Source organism: Hermetia illucens, chromosome 4 (assembly GCF_905115235.1).
Source record: "Hermetia illucens chromosome 4, iHerIll2.2.curated.20191125, whole genome shotgun sequence".
Classification (NCBI taxonomy): domain Eukaryota; kingdom Metazoa; phylum Arthropoda; class Insecta; order Diptera; family Stratiomyidae; genus Hermetia; species Hermetia illucens.
In genome coordinates, this window is record NC_051852.1 from 121,043,994 (window position 1) to 121,066,109 (window position 22,116).

The following is a 22,116-nucleotide window of genomic DNA, read 5'->3' on the forward strand; positions in this document are numbered from 1 at the left end:
CTCTAGGATATAAGATGAATACCTTGCTTCATAATGGGGGAAACTTTTCTTATTTACAAAAATTGCAAAAAAAAATCGAGCTGTGATTAAACACTCTTGTTTCAGAGGATTAACACTGAAAGCGATTAAAGGTGAGTTGGATAAGTGTGTAGTTCATTTGCACCTCTGTTTGCAGTTATGTGCAGTTGGATAAATGAATTTAAACGTGGCCGTACATCCACAAAAGGTAAACTTCATTCAGCGTCAATACTACTATCGATGAAACGTAGATATGCAGATAAATGAACAGTCAAAGCAATATATTTTCAAAGGCGACCGAGTTCCGAAGCAGGCAAGGTTGGTGAAATCTATCATCTGGCAACCGTTTTCTGGAATGCACAGTCAATCATCCATGAGTATACCGATTACTTACTTTACCAGATTTGGCTCCCAATGACTTTTTTATGGTCGATCTAAAAAGCGGACGTGACGAACGAGGAGATCATGGCCAAATAGATACCCATTTTCAGGATCTCCCAAAATCTGATATTTTAGATGGTTTTCAAAAAGTGTGTGGAGCTAATGTCGAAAAATAAAAAAAAATCCCCGTAAATATTTTGTTTTCCTAGCTTTTTTAAGGACTTTTATGGGTTGTTCACTTTCGCATGTGTTGTAAATTATTGTACAAGAAGTGAAAAGACCTGCATCTAACCAAGCTATCCCAGCATGAAGGCACCTACGCGGGAAAAGGTTGAGTAAGCGGAAAGTTAGGCGGGATTTCGTGCAAGGAGTCCAGATTAGGTAGTGGGTTTCATCGGAATAGCAGACTTCTCATAACCAATATCAAATTGAAACTGTTGCGTGCCAATATTCTCTCTGTTCCGCTATATGTGAGTAACACATGGTAAGTAACCGTACTATTACTCAAGAGGACTAAAGTTCCACAACTTATGTCTACGTCGTGTCGTCAGAGTAAACTGGCCTGAGGCAATAACAATTGAAGATCATCGTCAGTGTACGGACCAACTAACACTGGAAGTCAGGGGGAATTGAAGCATATTACCAGGAACCGTCAGCGATGGTGCGTGAGTATGATTAACGTGCTATGCCACACATCGTGGTTTATAACAACTATATATATATAGTACATCAGCACCACAATAGAGCAAATAGTCTGAGATACTACAAGCCTGTATATAATATTTAGGAGGCTGTTTGGAAACATCTTCTATATATTTTTTTTAACTTTTTTATTACTTTTAGTTATTGATAAATAAATGTATGTTACAGTAAACATGTATATACCTATATATACAAAGCATGCTGTTCAGATGCATAAATATGTACAGATACGCTGCAGAATCCGCACACCTGGTTCGGATTCTCTTTCTCTACCGCGAACCTAGAGCAATGAAACATCACATGCTCTGGATACTTCGGTATGCCACCGCATTTGGCGAATCATCCACCCCAAAGCCATGCAGATGTGCTCCGGAAGGAACTGCAAAACCCTAATGTTAGGAATAAGCCTATGAGCCTGATGGTGCTTTGAAGCATCATCCCATCTGCGTTGTCAGAAAACACGCGTCTGACTTGATCACACTCATGGTAAAGCACCCTCATTTCTTTCGCCAAAATATCGACTCGGATCATGCCCGCCACCGCCAGTATTACTTCATCTGATGTGGCTATAAAAGTACTGCAAATCCTCAGAATCATCAGTCAGTAAACGGCATTCACCCGCTTCCGTCTTTCATAGTTTGTAAGTGCCTCCGCCCAAACAGGTGACGCGTATAACAGAATGGATCACACCAATCTCGCTAAAAGCAACCTTCAAAACCTTTTCGGAACGCCAAATTCGGCAACATTTTTGCAGGTGTCGTAATGACACTAGCTGCCTTTTAACACGAATACACTACGTACTCTCTAAAGCTCAGGTTGGGATCATTCATCATTTTGATGGCCAGCTTAGAAACGACCGTGTGTTTACCGAATTTCACCTCAACAATGTTTTTTATTCTACGGTACGATAATAAAACCGCTTCCGTTTTCTCATTCGCCAGGGTCAGCCGGGCCCTTTTCTTATTGGGACTTTATCTCTTTCACTGTCTCTGTGGCGTATACTTCAACATCCCGTGGGTGCTGTAACAACAACAGCCAGGTCATCGGCAAAGCCGACAATAGTAGTCTCTTCATGGACAGGGCGAAAGAGCACTCGATTATTTATACCATATATCACAATAGAGAGCCCAGTAACGACCCTGTCGGACCCTCGCTGTGTTGGTGTATTCTTTGAAGCCTTTATAATCCTCGTGTACGAGAAACCTTTCTCTATCATCTTCCCCATTCTATCCGACTGCCTAATTCGCAGATATGGTCTGGATCCTCAGATGGCTAATTGAATCTGGAAGGCAACACCAAGATTTGCTTTTTTCACTGAACAGTAAATATTCCTTCTTTAGGGCACGCTTCGATGGGTTTGTTGAAAAGATTGGGCTTAATCTGCACTGCCAACTTCAAGCCTTGTTGCCGTCGGCCATAATACGTATTTCCCGCAGTTTCTCCTTAATAACTGGAGGTAATACACATTCGTTCAGCTGGACCACTGTTTGCCTACGCTATTTTGGTGGTGAGGAAACAAAATGATAACAATTTTTTGAGAAGCGCGGGTGGGTGATTTTTGCAGCTTTTTCATTATTACTTTGCAAGCCCCACCCCAAGGGTTTATACCGGCACCTTCGGACAACCTTTTGAAGTAAATTCCTTTGTTCTTGTATCGTCTCTTCAAACCGGTATACGGGTTGGGGGGTCTAGTTGCTAGGAATATGGCCTCAAAGTGGGGAAATCTTTTGAAAAACCTTAAACGCCCATATTTCCAATAATATTGAGAATTTCGAGAAAAGAAGTTTAATTCGTGATCACTAATTTAGAGGAGAATTAGACTTCAAAACGGTATTTAGGTTGGAGGGACTCGATTCTGGGAAAATTGTCTCAAAGTAGGAGAATCTTTTGAAAAATGTTAAACGCTTGTATCTCTGTTAATATTGAGAATTTCGAGAAAAGGAACTTAATTCGTGATCATTACTTTAGAAGAGTATTAGACGTCCAAAACGGCATATGGGTTGCGGGACCTCGGTTCTAGGAAAATGGGTTCAAAATGGGGGGAATCTTTTGAAAAACTTTAAACGATCGTATCTTCGTTAATATTGAAAACTTGAAGAAGAGAATCTTAAATCGTGATCACTAGTTTAGGGGAGATTACGACCTATGAAAATGAGATATAGGTTGGGGGGTCTAGGTGCTGCGAAAATGGTCTCAAATTGGACGAATCTTCAAATGCAATCATCTGTGTGTGTCTGTGGTTGCAACAACTCCGCGAATGCTTCGAGCGATTTACATCCTTTTACATTCGTCACCCCATTGCCTCGTTCACGATCTCACACATTAAAATGCAACGTTATGTCATTCGGCCTACTTACCTTCGCCTCCAAAAGCAAAGCGCTTAACATCTACATATACTCGCAAGTGTAGCGCTGGATGAAGTACCAAAGATGGATATGTGGGTGACTTTCACTTTTGTTCAAGAAAATTTCTCCTTCGAATGCTTGATTACTTCCTGAGAGACATGTTTTACGCAAGCCCATAGTACTAATAATTCCATCTTATCCCCATTAGATCTCTGACTCAATTGTCAGCGGCGGTTTGATTTCGACATAACTCATTAAATATGATCACTCTCGCTGATGGTTTGCGAGAGTAAGTAATACGTCACTTAGTAGTGGTTAAAATTGATTTGAATCGACTTTATTTGCGATTTTCATTTAGGGCGTTCCTATACTCCGGGCAATAGTTACTGCTTTCAATGTGCCGGTGGCCCCTTCTTCCTTCCTATAATACAATGGGCAGTTTGGATCAGCTCCACTTTACTTGCTGATATGGCCTACTGCACTCCTGCACTGCTTTGGCCCATAATTCACAATGATGCATGTCTTTACGATATGACCAAAGCCAAGGCATATAAAGCACCGTTTCGGTACCACCTGTGGTACTTTCTAAGCCGGCACATAACTCAACCTGTTCCTATTCACCTTGCTCCCAACAGTTTGAGTGCTGCATTTACTAGGAAGATTATGATGACTTGTTCAAATCCTTTTCATCCTCAAGAAACTCTTCCTTCGCGGTCGTTTACGTCCTTTTAGGCTATTGTGGGCTTTGGCTTAATAATAATAATAATAATCGTTGGTGCAACAATCTAATTGCATCAGGGCCTTGAAGTGTGTTAGAGCACCTCATTCAAGACCGTAAGGTTAGAGTGCAGGATTACAGACCTTATAGGAGGCAATGTGGTCAGCATCGTGCTCACATGAGATTATTACCCTGATTTGACTCAGGTACTCATTCATAGCTGAGTCGATTGGTAACCGACTTCAAATCAAGATACAAGTTCCACTGCCATGAGTGAGATTTGAAGGGCGACCTTCCGCTATAGCTATGGCTTGCTAGCCCTTGTGCTGGCTTGTTGTCCCAAGAACTTCCCAGCTTGGTTTAAGAATTTGTTCGCAGTACGTTCTTGAATGGCTTGAGGTTCAAGATAAGATCTTGGTCTGGGAGTGTCTAATGAGACTAACATTACCTTCGTTATACTGTCCACTCCCTTTTTTCGGAATTGCGACTACATAAGCTTCGCCAACAGCTTCAACCGTCCTCCTATACCACTTCTTGGGAATTGCGCCTTTTTTCTTTGGGGGTTCGCCGTCATATTGATCCGTTTCGCCGTTAATGCAGCCTAAGTCTGCCCATACGCCAACCTGACGCCTCTTGTCAAGGCGCTTAGATTATGATGAATATTTCGGGATTTTTTGATAATTTTACCAAGCTCCATGATTTGATTACCCAGTGCGACGAAGACAGCTTCCGGTTGACTCCTGCATCGTACATTGTCCGGGTGGTTAAACGTTTCTTTTCACATCTGTTTTTTTTTTCTTACCGTATCCTGCAACTGCTTCGGCCCATAATGCAAAACTCTTCCACTGGGGATAGCTTTTTGAACCGCGAGCGCTTCTGCACGTAAGGGTAGGGAACCACAAAGAATCGAGTTTCTTCTGAACGGATCTACCGTTGAAGCCAGTCCTACTTCCTCCCGTGCGCTTGAACCATTTGATGCCACTGTAGCCACTGCACTGAGATCGTTGGATATCGACGGCCTTAGGTCAGCTTGGACAGTCCCATAAACCTGAGTGTCCGCATAAGTATTTATTCAGTAGTAACTGCTATGTCTACTTAGCAGGATGAACATAATAATTATTTCTTCTTCATATCTCTTTGAATTTAGAAGGAATATTTGGCTAAGTACAAATGGAAGAACTTGCATCGAAAGTTACTCACAGAGATACAAAACTTTTTATACCAGAAGCTTTTAGCTTCTAATTTCCGTACTTGTTTACATATTCAAATGATTCAGCGGCTAGAGCGCAGAAAACCTCCAGCGTACGGTCGCGGTTCAAAAGTGGAAAAGTGAAATCTATTGTAGGTTGGATAACAGATATCAGTTGACTAAGCTGCCTCTCAGCGTACCAAATTCTCCAAAACGCTTTAAAGTTTAGGATTTAATTACTCTGTTGTCCGATCGGTTATTATTATCATAACCCTGCTGTCTGCCGTAGAGTTAGGTCTAATATTTTCGTAATCCTTAAATGTTCGGTTTCCGGTCACATAGTTTGTAAATCTTAATTGCGGACACCGTAGAAAAACAATATGGAGATATTAATCTTTTCTTTGACTTTATTCTCAATAAAATTCAAAGTTAAGGCGAAACTGTAAATCATTCCAGGTGAAGGCAATTCCAGGTATACACATATTCGTAGAAATATGGTGGTTAGTAATTAGAAAAGAGACATCAAGATTATTGCAATCTTGTCCAGATTAAGATTTATAGCCTTTACCCCCACACATTTAAAATTGTGAAAGATTGGTGGATGGCATTCAGTGAAAACCATGACAAACGGAAACTTAATCTGGAATTCAGAAATCAATTTTTTTGGTGGAATGACACTTCGAAACCAATCTTTTACTATATCAATAATTTATGAGAAAAGTGGATATCTGAGAGAACTACAGGCGCTAAATCACTCTGCAGTCCAGATATCGATTAAAAATCTATTGTACGGAAATATTTACAGCAAAAATACAAGATTATTTTTATATTACGTCTGGTATTCTCTTATCAATGTGCATTCCATAACAATAGAATCAATTATATCCTCATAAAAGTATCACAAAAAAGTATTACAAAAAGTATAACAACGTATTTATTCTAAGAATTTTGATACTTTTATTTTTTAAGTTGGGCATATCCAAGGATTGCAGCTCAAATGAAGTGTTTCAACAAAAGATTATCTTACGCATTTTGAGATATTGTTTCAAATGATAACAAATTATTGTTCTGTTCCCCACTAAGTAATTATAGATCGTTACAAAAATCATGAAATGGACCGTATCTTTTCTTGGCAGTATATCGTTTGGATTTCAAATGTTGTCGTGACACTCGTTCTGAAGGTGGTACTTCTTCCCATCAAAAACGGTTGAAAATATAAGCGGATAATTATGATAGTTGATTACATGATTGTCTGGTAGAGAAGTGAAGTGCGCGAATATGTGAAAACCCCCGAATTGAAAAAGCAGTGAAATATGCGATACCTATTAACAAGACACTCTGTTTTTAATTATATTATAAACATAAAGTGGAAGCGTGGAATTTTCCCTGATTGATTATTTATTTTAAAGAATTTTATAAGGAGTAGTTGGTGTAAATTGTGAGCATGTTTTTTATTAAATTATCAAAACATTAAAATCAAAATATTAAGAAAAACTAACATAATAAAATAATTCTAAATAAAAATAAAATTAAAGAAAAAAATAAAAACTTTTCTCTGTTCCAGAGAAACTATGACAGCATATGATAACAAAGCTTTTGAGGGAGATGATCCAAGTCATTCTCCCGCAAACATAGATTCCTCACAGGAATCTAATGATTCGGTAAAACACTCAACATATCACACATCTATTGCAATTATCACAGTTTCGATTACATTCGTGTTTTCAGCAACCATCAAAAGAGCAAAATCGCAAAGAACGTGATCTATGGGGAAAAGATATCGAATTTCTTTTATCCTGCATCGCAATGTCCGTTGGGTTAGGAAATATATGGAGATTTCCTTTCACAGCTTTAGAGAATGGTGGTGGAGCGTTCGTTATTCCATATCTGATAGTATTATTTCTAGTTGGTAAGCCTATTTATTACTTGGAGATGCTGATAGGACAGTTTTCAAGTCGCGGATCCGTGAAAGTATTTGATTTGTGCCCAGCAATGAGAGGTGAGTAGATTTTATTTGATGCGTCATATGTTTTTGACGTTGATCTGCAATCTCAATACGCAATTGTTTTCTCAAAAAAAAGATATTGTACGTAATTCCTATGTGTATGTCTAGTTAGATGTCGAGGCTCAGCACTGGTTAACATAAAAACCTGAAGTTGCCACAGCCCCCCCTACTCGAAACCTAGGGACTTCCGCGATCGGTGTCATTATCATCAACAGCCCAATAAGCTTTATCCGGCTGTTGATTTCCTGCCTAATTGTCATTACTGCAAATTTCAATGGATTTAAAACATTTTTCCGAGGTGATTTTTGTTACACTGCCTACTACCTGAAGTTGTTGGTCTCGAAAAAGGATCGTTCCAGTTACAGGACCGTTTGAAGGATGCCAGTCTGCCCAATTAGTTTTGTTATTTCTGATAGACGACGTATTTTATCCTTTATGGTCCTTCGCATTGCGATTGTTGCCTTGGGGATTCCCCCTTTTTAAGGTTTTGTGCAAAACAAAACCTGATTAAAATCGGTTTACTGTCTGTGTGTCTTCTTTTTTTTGAGGAGGCGGAGATTTTCAAAAGACGTAAGGTATTACATCGCGAGGCGGAGTCAGCTCACTTTAGCTTGGTCATCTTTCGTCTCTACGCGGCGTACGTTATCGCACTTTTCTAGTCTCCTCTGCCTTTTCGCAGTTTGTTTTGGATAGATGCGACCATGGAGTTGCACAGTTTTTCTGGTACGAGCACCTGTCCTAGAGTCTCCTCTAGGTTCGTCCTTTCTTCTCTACTCGGACAGTAGAAGAATACGTGCTCTGGGTCCTCTAGGATTCCATTGCAGTTTGGACATCACACCCTTTCGGCGTTCTTCGTCTGCAATAAAGAAGAGACAGATTTTGCATTGTATATATTCGTCATCCCATCTGCCAGGATGTCAATGGGCATCATTCCCGAGATGACGAATGCTGAATCATCTGAGACAGTCCTGAATGCCGAGCACAACCTTAGGGCTGTTCTTCTGTAGACTGAACTCAGTTTGTTAGCGTTAAATGTAACCTGGAATGCCACTCCCCAAACTGAAGCTGCATCGAGGAGAATCGAACTCACTGCCCTAACTATAAGCAAGCTGGAAGCATGCCGTTGCCCTTCCACGTTTGGCATGATCCTTGCCAGGGCCACACTTGCAGTGGGTGCTTTGTCATGAGCATACTGCACGTGTTGCTTATACCTAATAATAATAATAACCAGAGATTCGTCGAGCGTTTCCCGCAATTCGCACACGTGACTGTGCAGCGAGTCGCAGACCAGTACCGCTTTATTACTCGCAGCGACATAATCCCGGCCACCATCAGGGAACGTGTTCGATTTGAGGTCATCGGGGAAACTAGTGACCGAGAGTCGATGGGGGCAGAGGCGGCGGCATCAACAACACCACGCCGCACTGCAGGTAACAGTTTCAGTACTCGCCGAAGCACTCTTCTCCACCGTCCAGCTGAGGTTTCCGCTGAGGTTCGGGACGAATTCCAAAGAGCGTGTATAGAATTCTTGGATATGGCTCCTTTGCATAGACCAGGCATTCCCAGGCTCTATGCATCTCCAGCAACTCCGGGAATTCTATCTCAAATCAATGATGAGATTGCATCTCGACTGTGTGCTGACATGTCGCTGCTGCAACTACAATCACTTGTGTATTGTGGTGCAGTTGCGGCTATCAGATTGCACGGTCAGAAGATTCGCTTTCGTGTTATTGGTTTGAGTGACAAAAGAGATCCACGATGGAAAATTCGTTTGGAACGTCGACGGGACTCACTAAGGCAGGACATTGCTAGACTGATTCAGATCAGCACTGGCAATGCCTGCCGACGGGTGAGAAACAAAGTGCAGAGGGTTTACCGGAACTATGCCATCCCCTGTGAGACACCCGTTGTTGAAATTCTGGACACATTAAAACAGAAACTTTCTGTCATATGCAGTCGGTTACGACGGTATGGCGAAAGTTATTCCAGACGTGTCCAGAATGCAACATACGCGAGGAACCAGCGGAGCTTTTTCAGATCTCTCAACGAATCCCAACAGAGCGCCCAGACAATACAGTTCTCGGTGACGGAAGCGAAAGAGTATTGGGGTGGACTTTGGGGGTTACCTGCCCAGCATGCTGAGCATGCTGAGTGGATCACCGCCGAAGGCATCCGCCATGCCAATACACCTGGCATGAATTTCGCGGATGTTACCGAAGAGGAAGTTCGACGAGCCATAAACAGCTCTATTAACTGGAGGGGCCCAGGTCTGGATCGGGTGCATAATTTCCGGTATAAGAAATTTACCAGCGTACACAGTCGGTTGGCACGCAGTATAAATGAGGTCATGAGTCGGCCGGAGGAATTTCCACCTTTCCTCACTGCGGGGATTACCTACCTGATCCCTAAGAAGGACACGGTGCAGGACCCCGCAGACACAAGACCGATCACTTGCTTACCAGCCCTCTACAAATTCATCACGTCCACTATTAGTGGAAGGATCAACGCGCACCTCGAGACCAACAACATTCTGTCCGAGGAGCAGATGGACTGCCGAGTTGGGTCAAGGGGTTGCAAAGAGCAACTCATTATCGACTCGGTAGTTGTAGGACAAGCAACTAGAGGCCAAAGAAACCTCTTCAGTTGCTATATCGGTTATGCCAAGGCTTTCGACAGCGTTCCGCATACCTGGCTAATCGACATCCTACATCTGTATCGCATTGATCCGAAACTAATAAAGTTTTTGGCGACAGTCATGGAAGGGTGGCATACCACCTTATTAGTCCGTACATCTGAGGGTGCTAATACCTCAGAGCCCATCCGTATACGAAGGGGCATCTTCCAGGGGGATTCGTTGAGTCCCCTTTGGTTTTGTATGGCACTGAACCCCCTTTCATGGCTACTGAATGATGCTAGAGGGCATGGTTTTGCCTACGTGCTAAGTGCGAGCTGACACACTTGGTGTACTTAGATGACATCAAGCTGTATGCTGGTACTGACAACCATTTTAGAAGTCTGTTGCGAATAATAGACATGTTCAGCCGTAATATTCGGATGGAGTTTGGATTGGACAAGTGTCGAATCCAAGCCATCCGCAAAGGTCATCACGAGCCGCATGCCGGACATAGCATTGGTGACCTCCACATCGAAGCTATGACCGAGACAGACTTCTACAAGTACCTAGGAATTCTGCAAGGAACCCATGCTCGAGTTGGTGATCTGAGGGATGCTCTGCTGTCCGAATTCCTGCGACGTGTAAAGCTGGTGCTGAAATCGCATCTCTCGGGGAAGAATAAAATAAGTGCGTTGAATGTATTCGCTATCCCTTCACTGGCTTATGCATTCGGAATATTGCCGTGGACGAAGACCGACCTGGAAAACGTCCAGCGGCGGATACAGACAACTATGTCCAAATTCCGAATGCATCACCCAAAGTCTGCCGTGGAGCGGATGAACCTGCCTCGTGACATCGGAGGTAGGGGCGTGGTTGACGTGGCGGCACAACATCATCGCCAAGTCGACTCGCTGCGCGCTTATTTTTACAGCAAAGAGCCGGCGAGTCCCTTGCATACGGCTTAACTTGAAGGATCGATCTTTCAATCCTCTGAGTGGGGTGAAGTCGGACCAAGAGCGGATCGATTAATGGAAGTCGATGGCTGTGTGCTGGGGAGCTCTTTGCTGAGACGGAGGGGTTCATGTGTGCCATTCAGGATGGCGTGGTCGCCACCCGAGCTTATAAAAAGCTCATCATGAAAGAACGGGTGGAGAACGACCAGTGCAGAATGTGTGGTTCGGCGTTAGAGACGTTGGACCATCTCATTTCTGGCTGTACTGTTATGGCACCGGTGCAATACATCACCAGGCATAATGCTGTATGTAAGGTTATCCATCAAAACCTTACATACAAGCATGGGCTGATCACGGGGACATGTCCGGTTTACCGATACGAGCCGCAAGCAGTACTTGATAGTTCTGCTTACAGCATGTATTGGGACCGGCAAGTTCTGACTGATCGCCATACCGCACACAACAAGCCTGACGTACTGTTAGTTGACAAGACGGGTCGCTCCGCGTATATTATTGATGTTGCTATCCCCCATAATAGCAACATTGAACGGAAAAACGTGGAGAAGAAGGTGAAATATGAGCCATTGGCTCGGGAAATCAGAGAAATTTGGCGTCTCGAGCGGGATGTTGCAGTTCCCATAATATTGTCAGCTACAGGTATTGTACCTAAATCCCTCACGGCTTCCCTTGATGTCCTGGGACTTTCGCACAGTCTGGTTCAAACCATGCAGAAGTACACTATTCTGCATACGTGCTCGATGTTGCGGGGAGTACTCGACGGATTCTCCCACTGACCTACCACCGGCCACCACCACCAGCGCCCCTTTAGTTTTTAAGCAGGTAGGATCGTCCGAGCCTAAATAAAGGTAAAATCCGGCATCTGCCGAGATTGTGATAACTCGGAAATAATAATCGTTGGCACCACAATCCATATTGGATCAGGGCCTTGAAATGTGTTAGAGCACTTCATTCAAGACCGTAACAGTACACTACATAACACTGTAGGAGGCAATGTGGTGAGCATTACGCTCGCCCGAGATTATTACCCTGATTTGACTCAGGTTCTCATTCACAGCTGAGTCGACTGGTATTCGACGTCAAATCACGATACAAATCCCACTGCCGCTAGCGAGATTTGAACCGCGACCTTCCGTACGACAGCCTAGCTATTCGGACACTTATACCTAAGCTTCCCGTCTATCATCACTTCCAAGTATTTGATCGCGGGCTTAGAAATGATGATACGATTCCAAATTGGAATACGGGCATAATTTCGTTTACGGTGCTTGGTGAAAGGGACCGCTTCCATTTTTTCCTCCGCAAGTGTCAGGCCAGAACTCGCTATCTAACCCTTAACAGCATTGATTGCTTCGCATGAGTATAACTCAGCATCCTCGAGATGCTTTGCGACCACAACAAGCGCTATATCTTCGGCATAACCCACCATCGTGGCTTCTCGGAAGGGAAGATTAAGTACATCGTTGTACATGATGCTCCACAGCAGTGGGCCTAGTACGGAGCCCTGTGGGACACCAGCAGGGACAATGTACTCCTGGTTCCTGTCATCAGTATTGTACCAAAGCCTCCGTTCTTGTAAATAGCTGTTGGCAATAGTTGCAAGATAGGCGGGAATACCAATCTTCGCCAGAGACTCCCATACTAAGTTCCAATTGGCCAAATTGAATGCATTTCTCACGTCCAGGGTCGCCACCACGCAATATTTGCTAATACTACCCTTTTCGTGGATTGCATCTTCGGCGAAGCCAGTAACCATTTTGATGGCACCAATGGGTGATCTGGCCTTACAGAATCCATATCTGAGAAGCCTCCCTGGCTCTCAACAACCAGGAGAAATCTATTATAGATTACCCGCTCTAGCATTTTCCCTAAGTCTGTAAGAGGTTGGCTCACCTGGAGGTTTGCCAGTCTTAGGCAGTAGCACTAACTTCTGTCACTTCCATGATGCAGGTAATATCCTCTCGGACATGCACGCTTCGAAATACTCAGCGAACATGTCCGGTCTGGATTTCATGGGAAGTTTAAGGACCCTATTCGGCACGCCATCACAACCGGACCTTTGTTATCTCCTATTCTAGCGAAGGAGCTCGTGACTGGTGACATTCAGAGGTCGCTTGAAGCGGTCTGTGCCCTCCTATTGCTGAGGGAATAACCCCTGGACAATTTTGAACAAGAGTGAAGGGCACGTAATCTACAGAAATGATCGGCCTCTGAATCGCCCCATCACAATTCTATAGGCGCTCTCCCACGGGTTTACGTACGCTTCCGAACAGAGTTTCTTAAAGCATTTCCTCTTCCTCCGTTGGTCGATTCTGCCTACTAGCCTCTGACCCCAGTTCAGTATTCCACCAGTAGTTTGGTTTTCTACTGGGGGAATGAGCCACACGCTTTGACGATGCATTGGGCTACATAAGCCGCTCTATCCGTAGAGACGCCTGCTTTGTTAGATTGATCTAGCGACGCCTCTATGAAGGTCTGCTTATCCAGACCTTTAGCAGGCCAGTCTGACATCTTCCTCGGTTTCGGACATGATGCTCTCTTGCCCGGTGTTTCCACCAATTGCTCAAAGAAGATTGCCTGGTGATCATTGTGGGTGTAGTCCTTGCTGACACACACTAGGACATACAACGTTCCAGTGCAGGGATGACAAAAGTTTGGTCTACGATTGAGGCAGATCCCTCCCCCCCTTTTTTTTAAAGGTATTTACATAACCTTCGTTGGCCAGAATTATATCCAACTGTGCAAAAGCGTCTAGTAGACTGCAGCCCCTTGCATTTGTTCCTCTGCTAACTCATTCACGGCCCTAAGCATTGAAGTCACCAGCGATCACCCTTAGACTACGACCCCTTGCGTCGAGAACAATACTGTCAAGCATTTCCTCGAATTCGCACAGTATCAGACTTGGTGGGGCGTAAAAGCTGTAAACATATACTTATTTTCACCCACACAAAGCCGCTGTATGTCTGACTTCCAGTACATTGTGTGGTTTGCCGACTGCATGCCCATATCGCCGTTCCATCAGTCGAATCTGTAACCCATACGCCACCGTGACGGTTTCTATATGAGGTCACCCTTGTGAGTCCTTGGAATCTTGCTGACATTTCCGTCATTTTTTTATGTCGGGGTCAGCTTTGACCTTTTTCAGTATCTCCGCATAGGAAAAACTTCCGCTGCTGGAGATCACAATTGCTTCTGGTCGAATTTGCACTTTTGTCTTTTTCTTCGCCTTTTTATTAACTACCTTAGTCCGTCTACCGTTTTCATTACCCTTGGATTTTGCCGATTCGATCGCCGGAGCTCGTACTTGGGGGACCTGCTTTTCCACTTCGGTGCATTTAGTTCTGTTTTTCGCATCTATTTGTATGCCCTTTTTCCTCTTAGGTGCCTGCTGATTTTCCAGAGGATCCACATCTTTTTCCCGAATTATCTTGTTTGGTGGCAGGTTGATTGCAATAAGATTAGGTGTCACTTGGGTCGCCTATGACACCGTTGGGGCAGCAGATTTCGACTTGCCCTTGGAATTATGTTCCTACTGCTGTGATTTGTTGTAGAGCACTCTAATAGCCCCCACCATGTTTTTTATGGTGCACGTTGTGCTTGTCCTTGATAAACTCGGACAGCTCAGAAGTTGTGTGAAGGGTAACTCCTCTGTCCTAACCGCATTAGTACTTTTAAATAGTCTTTTACATTTGGCATTCATTGACCTTCTCTCCGTTTTATCTTTTTCATGTTGGCTTTCGCGAAGATCTCAAAGTTGACGAGCCTCTTCTGAATGGATCCTTTTCCTGGTCCTGAAGTACCTCCAGCTGGTCCTCCTTGAATATGTGCGGTTGGCGTTATTGCTGTTTTTGTCGTCATCCTTCTTCAATTTTGTTACTGGTGCCCTTTTTAGAGTGGTACTTCGGTTGAATACTTCCTGTTCCAAATTTGAAACACTTGTAGTATTAAATACCACGGTGGCCAAGTTGTCCACTACCGAGGCACTGCGGTCGAGGGATATCGACGACCGGGAGCCCGCCTGCTCACTCCCAAAAGCCAGCTCCGAGCCCCTGCACCGTAATTTTCCTCTTTCTCACGTCTTCCGTGGTGGATTTATGTTTTGGGTATCCTTCCTAAAGCGATTTTGGTCCCTGCACCTGAGATGAGGAAACACAGCCCATGCACAGTCAGAAAAGAAAAGTGCATGAACACATATTTACACTACAATAGGTATGCCTCAACCCGTCAGCTGGGGTCGCACTTGATGGAAGATCTGGCCACTCCTCACAGGTTCGTCTGTCTGCCTGCCTATCCGTCACACGCATTTTTCTCCGAGACTGTTGTAGCGGCACCAAATTTCGCGAAAAGATGGGAGCTGTAAACGCTCACGTTTGTTGGGAAATACTGAGTATCAACTTTGCTTTCGGTGGGGTTTTTAAGACTGCACCATGAATTGCTGATCAATATGCTGTCAAAAAAGTGGTATTGCTTCATCCAGCTCTTCTGATCCTTGGCATATACCTTCTTAAGGTGTTCTTCTAATGTTCTATTAAATCTGTCGACAATCTATATGATTGATCATGTATTTTCGTTATTCTATTCTCCCGGATGGCTAATAATTAACATATGTACGTTTTTGAAAAACTCTGACTTGAAGTTCCTCTCTTGGTCTGCATTTAGTTCAAGCAGAACTCCAAACCGGCCAGGTTTTAGGTACATTTTTGACCATTTGCTAAAATAGTCGATAACGACGAGCACATGTATAACGGATATACGTTACACGCACGATCTACCCAGTCGGCCACGGGCTGTTGGCATCCGACCCAGTAAAATCAAGGCCTAATTTGCTTAGCGCTTTTGGTCGTACCCAGGTGTTCGCCACTATTATTTAGGTACTCTTTAATAATGTCATTTATTTTCGCCCTTAGAACGATGATCAGCTTTTGTAAAGTTTCTTCATTCCGAATTTCCCAGACACGGTAAAGACATTCATCTGGAGATGGAGGCTTTGCTTTTGAGCACAATAAGCCTATGTGGTTAGACTTTCACTTGAAACTTTCTTCCAAGTAGACCTGTGGTTTTTCTACTAAAACCAGCCACAGTAATAGGTTAGCAACGAATAATCTTCACGCGACACCATAGTTCCCTTCAGGATATCTCGGAACAACACGAATTTCTTTACCAGAATAAGGCATGCCAAAATCAATATACTGCAAAATCGATTTTCAGTTGCAAAAGTGGTTCCCATTGCCCCTTACTCCGTGCATATTTACGACCCTTCATCGTTAGCTCATGCAAACTGCTTACAACGTCTTTAAAGCTGGGCATGATTATAAGTAGACTAGCCAAGAAAGCTTCTTAGCTCGTGTACGGTACTGGATCTTAGCGCACTTTTAACTGCTACAATTTTCTCTTCGTTGGTACATATGCCTCCCGCTGTAATTTTATAACCATTATTACCTCACTCTTTCTGGAACAGTGAGCAGTTCTCTGCGCTTACCATGTGCGGCTTCTAGAATTAGCTGTGGCGCTTCCCGTTAGTTCTCCAGGTAGCTCTCGAAGTCTTTTTCCTTTACATAAATGTTGTCCAAGTACAGTATGCATGTTTTTTACTGCAAACCTTTCAGCACATGTACTAATATTCACTAACCTCGCCAGCATCCATTACCAATGCTGAATTCAGTTTTATCTGGATCCTTTTCGTATAATTCCACTTGCCAGTATTTGCTTTGAAGGTCCAAGATAAAAAACTGGAAAATGTGTTCACAGTATCATGGTTTCGAGGCAATGGGTAACTATCTCTTATCGGTATGTCGTTTCTCTTCCTGTAACCTATACAGAACTGAGTACCGCCAATTTTCTTCTTCACAAGCCCAACTTGGAAACTCTGCAGACTTATTGATGGCACAATAAAATCACTTTGCTGCATTTTTTCTATCAACATTTCCCCCTTCATCCGCTTTGCCAGTGGTAATATTTGGGAGCTTGACGGATCGGATACGTTTCACCAGTATCAAAGTTGTGCTTTACAATTGAAATTTGTAATGACACAAATGGAGATTGGCAATTATCAAAAGACCATTGTGAGTAGCTGGAGAAGACCAAGAGGGGAAAGCTATCCCAAAAACCTAAAAAATTGCGAAATTTACCGTGAAGCTTCACCCGCAAATACTGAAGCTTTATCGAAGTGTCCCGTCGACATATGCTTGGCAGGCTCGGGAATGGCATCATACACGTGTCATCATACAAATATCCACATGTCCTTCCAACCGATGCATTGGTCCGCACCGAATCCCGAAAGTCCACGAACCGCGAACCTACCGTGACCATCAGCGTGGAACCATAAAAGTCCGGATTCGAGTGCCGCGCTCGCTACTTCTCCTGCCTGTAATGTATTGTGAACCGTGCCCTTCGAAGTTGCCGCCATGCCTCAGTATCCTCAGGGTATCATATTCGAGGATGCCCCTGTTTGTAAATTTTCAGGTTCCGGTGTGGACCAACGTATCGGTTAAAAGGACACGTAGTATTTTGTATGATGATATGTGAGGGATCGAAGTCTTCAAAGGACCGCCCCTTCCCCCTACAGAGAGACATGCAAGTGCGTGTCGAAGGTGCACTTCGATGGAATTTCATCATTTGCAGGCGGACCTTCACGATCAATTTCGCCATAGTTTTACGTTTTCTGGATAGCTCTCCTCTTAGTCATCTCCACATAGGAAGGTCTTTTGATCATCGCCCATCCCACTTTATCATTGCAAGTTGTACCACCGTTGGTTTCTGAAAATAATCCAGTTTTAACTATGGCAGTTATAGTTGCAAATTCTTATGGAATAATTGTTTCATTTTTAACAGTTTTTGCGTATTACCAAATTTACAACTCTTAGTTTTCTTCCTTTTAACCAAGGTTCGTCCAATAATAATTCGAGTAAGTATATTTTCCCTATCAACCTCGACTAACCACAATGAACCTACACCAGAATCTCAACTCAATTTTATCCACAATATGGCTTCCGTGGTACCTAGAACAATGCATAATAGAAGCGATTTTCCACAGCTTAGATTCAAGGGTATTTCTGTGTTCTGAAATTTGTTACTCTAGATCTAAGGATCCTTACCATGAAATCCATGCTCAGAATTCTATCGTCAACAATTTTCCCTATTCTAAATTCATGTTTCACAATTGCCATAATGGTGTATTTTCACCAGTGGCGGTCTTCAGATGAATTCTTGCGGCGGATGATAGAATGCTTCTATATCCAATGTTATTGTAAAAGTTCGTCCTTTAAAAGTTCCATCTACCACTAGGCTGTTGACGTTCTGCGCAAGTTGGGAAACGGAGATACGGAGGCAGTCCGTTGTGGGAGTCAGCTCATGGTCTTTCAAACTGACTGCTACTAGTTTGTCGATGGTTTAACTATCTTCTTGTTTTCTCCCTCTAGAAGTTTGGACAACCTGGATATTTTCGAGGCTTCCAGCAATCTTAAGCCATATGTCCTACCCTGAAGCAGTGGAAGCACTAACCTTTAAAGCCTTGGGGTGCTATCAAGACCAAAGCTTTCACGGCAATTTAGATATCCAATTCATCTTTCCAAGGATAATGCATTCAAAACAGTCTTCATGAAAATTTGTTTTGGTGAGATAATAGCCGGAGTGGAGCCTTGAACTTTAGTCCCAAATTCTCAATTATTACAGTAAGAGTAATGAGTGATGCAATTTTAATTTTGAAAATATGGAAACCCGAAAGTTTATTGATAATTCTTCAAATTAATTTTCCCCTGAAGTCATATGCAGTCCCATTGAATCTTGTTGAGAAAACACTTGCATTTTATTGATTTCTAGTTCTCCTTTTACTTATAATTAAAATTACAACCCTTTTATGCTATACTATTCTTTCTTCTAATATCCTGTAGGGATTGGCGTTGGTCAAGTTATAGCGACATCCATGGTAACGACTTACTATGCATCTTTGATGGCGCTTACAATCTATTATTTTTTTGCATCATTCGCAAAAATCTTACCATGGAGTATATGCCGAGAAGAATGGGGTCCAAGTTGTATTTCGTCCCTAGAAAATCAAACGAGAAATGTTGACCCCATCGAAAAAGTAACTTCTGCGGAATTGTATTTTTTGTAAGTTGGCAAATTTTGAATTCGAAAATGATTCGGTGGTGGGTTTCACAAATACACGTAAGTATGTATAAATTTGTGTTTATTGGTGATGGGATTATCTTTTCAGTTTACGAAGTCCTTTTAGTTTTGAACCCAATTGTGCCGATTTTGACAAAGATAGTTAAACTGAGACGATACCAAAGCGCTTGAAAATCACAATGAGATGGACTGTATAAGTAGAAAATTGTTTAAACGCGATTACAACATTTATAGGTAATTGAAAGAAGCATGAAGAATTACGACAAATTTCAAATCATTTGTATGCTATGCAATATTGTATTATTTTCTTCCGACATGCATTACCCTTCTAGTGCCCGGCCATTATTCAGCTAGATTGGCTTCGACATTTACACTTCGATTTACAGGTATTTGGTGATATTGTTTTGAAGTAGCTCGATATCATATAGCAGCCATGTCTTTGTTGGTCCTCAGCTGTGTTTTCTCGAGAGGGTCGCGAAAACCCAGCTGCCTTGTAGTATCCGCGGTTTCACAACGTGCTCATTTTCTTATTTCCTTATTGTCTTGAGTCGGCTGGGGAGGAATTCATTTGATTGTACGCAACGTACCCCATTTTTCAACTGCCCAGCATCTTTAATAATTTCCACTATCTCATTTCCAATTTCCCATATCCTATCCTGACCTCACAATATTTAAATTTAGATGATTGGTTGATAACCTGATGGAACATGGGAGACCGGTGATATAAGGCAGAGGATAGCGGGTTCTTCGTTTCCGGTGGACCAACTTGTCAACGAAGAGATGACGGGGAAAACGTTTTCAGTACCAGGGATTCGGCGTTGCGTTGTCAACTGAAAAGCATTCGAGTCAAATCTTGGAGTTAAACAAAGGAAAAAAACAGAAAGAAGGAAAAAAAAAGAAATATTTTAAGGTAAATCTGTTGAAAATATTTGAAAGTAGAGAAATTCGTAGCATCGCTTCTCGAAGAAAATAACAGCTTTCTTCCCCGCGAGTGAGCTTGCATAAGAGGTTGGTATCTTAGTCGTCTTCATTCGCACCATTGACGCAGCACCTTTACCCCAAGCTTTGGCAGTACGGAGCCGTCACATTGCCAACATGTAATTACCACGTCGATTCAACTCAACCTAACCCAACTCATTGCCCTAGTCAGGGTGCCAGATAAGTCACTAGACCAGAAATACTTGCCAGACAGTCAATAATTTCGCTGCTGAAAAGACATTAGTTAATCAATAATGGAGTGCTATCACCGATTGTACTTGAGGCAGAATTTGTTATGGAACCTAATTCTTCCCCGTTAGGATCCGGCGCTTTTGATAATGAAGGAGACTAAACGCATAACTGAATTTTAAAGCCTTTATGAAATATTTGTTTACGGCGGAAGGTTATGATAACCATCGTTGACGCAACAAGTATCTGACTTCTCAGAGGATTGAAAAATCGGTTCTTCATGTTAAGTGTAGACTGCGGAAAAGCTGCCTTATAAACGGCCGAACGCAAGGACAGCGTGTCAACTTTATGCACGCAAAGTGCAGTACGCCTCTACCTAAGCTCATAACAAGTTGTTAGCATTGATGAAGGGAACAAGTGGTTCCCGAAATATCGGTATTTGCAAGAATAAACATTCACACCAACGAAAAAGAAACAACAAGTTTTTATTATTTCAAATAATTAATCGTTGGAAACACCGCATAATTTCACTGTTAAGGAGAACGGACTATATTAGCGAAAATAAAATTACTACTTTAATATTAATATTGTTACGTTTTTCCCTTACGTAATCCCATTGCTGACACCGATTGGACCTTTACGATTTACATTGGCGTCACACATAATTTTCCAAAGTGATTTTCGTCACAATATGTTATCAGAAGGTTGCCTGTTACGATCACGTGGCGGCTACCTTTGTGGAAATTTAACACTACTGTTCTAATAACTATTAATCTATTAAAATATCAATATTAAAATTTTAATTTTATTTTCGCTGATATGCTCCGCAGAATAGAAAGACTCCTGGGCGACCTCATGACCGCTTGGGCTCTTTTCTTAGTAGTCGTCATGTCCGGCCCAAACTTCAGCGAAGATTTTGACCTGACGGTGAAGAGGAGTGCCTCTGCGAATATTGAAACCATTGCCCGCATTGCGGCGTGGTGTTGTTGGTGCAGCGACTTTAGCTCGCAACAACTCTTGGTTGTCAGCTTTCGCGATAACCTCAAGCTCCCTCTGATCTGATCTCCCTTTGATCACGTGCACATATTGCAGGAAACACGACTATTTGGAGTAACAATGGCGATGATTATGTTATACTACTTGCCGTTGTAACTTCTTAGTAGCAGCCATTGACAGATGTGTTCACTTTGTCAGTCCATTTCATTCGCTGCCTATGCGAACCTGCTGAAGGGGTCTTTATAGGCTGTGACATAATAACTGCAGCAGGCTGAGTCATGTTCCCGATCAGTGTAAAACCTAGACGTCGAATCGACTGCCGGTGGCAGCCACCTTGGGAGTCAAATCCAATCACCAAGTTACGACTCAGGCCGATTATCCATACCGGGCTTCAAAATATTCCTTCTCTTCTATTTAACCTTCTTCTCCACGTATTACATCTACCACCCGTCTCGTCAACTAACAGCACTTCAGGTTTGTTGTACAGTATGTGGAGATCGGTTAGAACTTAGAACTTCTCAGTCTCAATACATGCATGGTTGTATGCAAAATTTTGGTGAATCACCTTACCGACAGCATTGTGCCTTTTCATATATTGCGCCGGTGCCATAACAGTGTAGCCAGAAATGATATGGTGTAACGTCTCTAACGTCGAACTACACATTCTCCACTGGTCGTTCTCCACCCGCTCTTTCATTATGAGCTTTTTATGAACTTGGGTGCCGACCACGCCATCTTGAATGGCACACATGTATCCCTCCGTCTCAGTGAAGAAATCTCCAGCACACAGCCATCTATTCAACAAATGCAAATCGACAAATGGCTGCCACTAGCAATTTATGTGTTTGCTGTGCATTGCCTTTGACTTCCGACTTCACCGCAC

At 42.8% G+C, this 22,116-nt stretch overlaps 1 protein-coding gene across 1 annotated transcript in view; it reads left to right on the forward strand.

The window, feature by feature from the left end:
- Positions 1–6,444: 6,444 nt before the first annotated feature.
- LOC119655047 (sodium-dependent nutrient amino acid transporter 1-like) overlaps positions 6,445–22,116 on the forward strand; it is a 28,173-nt gene continuing 12,501 nt past the window's right edge. Inside the window, exons 1-4 of the mRNA XM_038060734.1 lie at positions 6,445–6,791; positions 6,918–7,014; positions 7,082–7,352; positions 18,833–19,052. Of these exons, the coding sequence (XP_037916662.1) occupies positions 6,925–7,014; positions 7,082–7,352; positions 18,833–19,052 (581 nt within the window). The 5' untranslated portion in view covers positions 6,445–6,791; positions 6,918–6,924. The remainder of the gene's footprint in view (positions 6,792–6,917; positions 7,015–7,081; positions 7,353–18,832; positions 19,053–22,116) is intronic.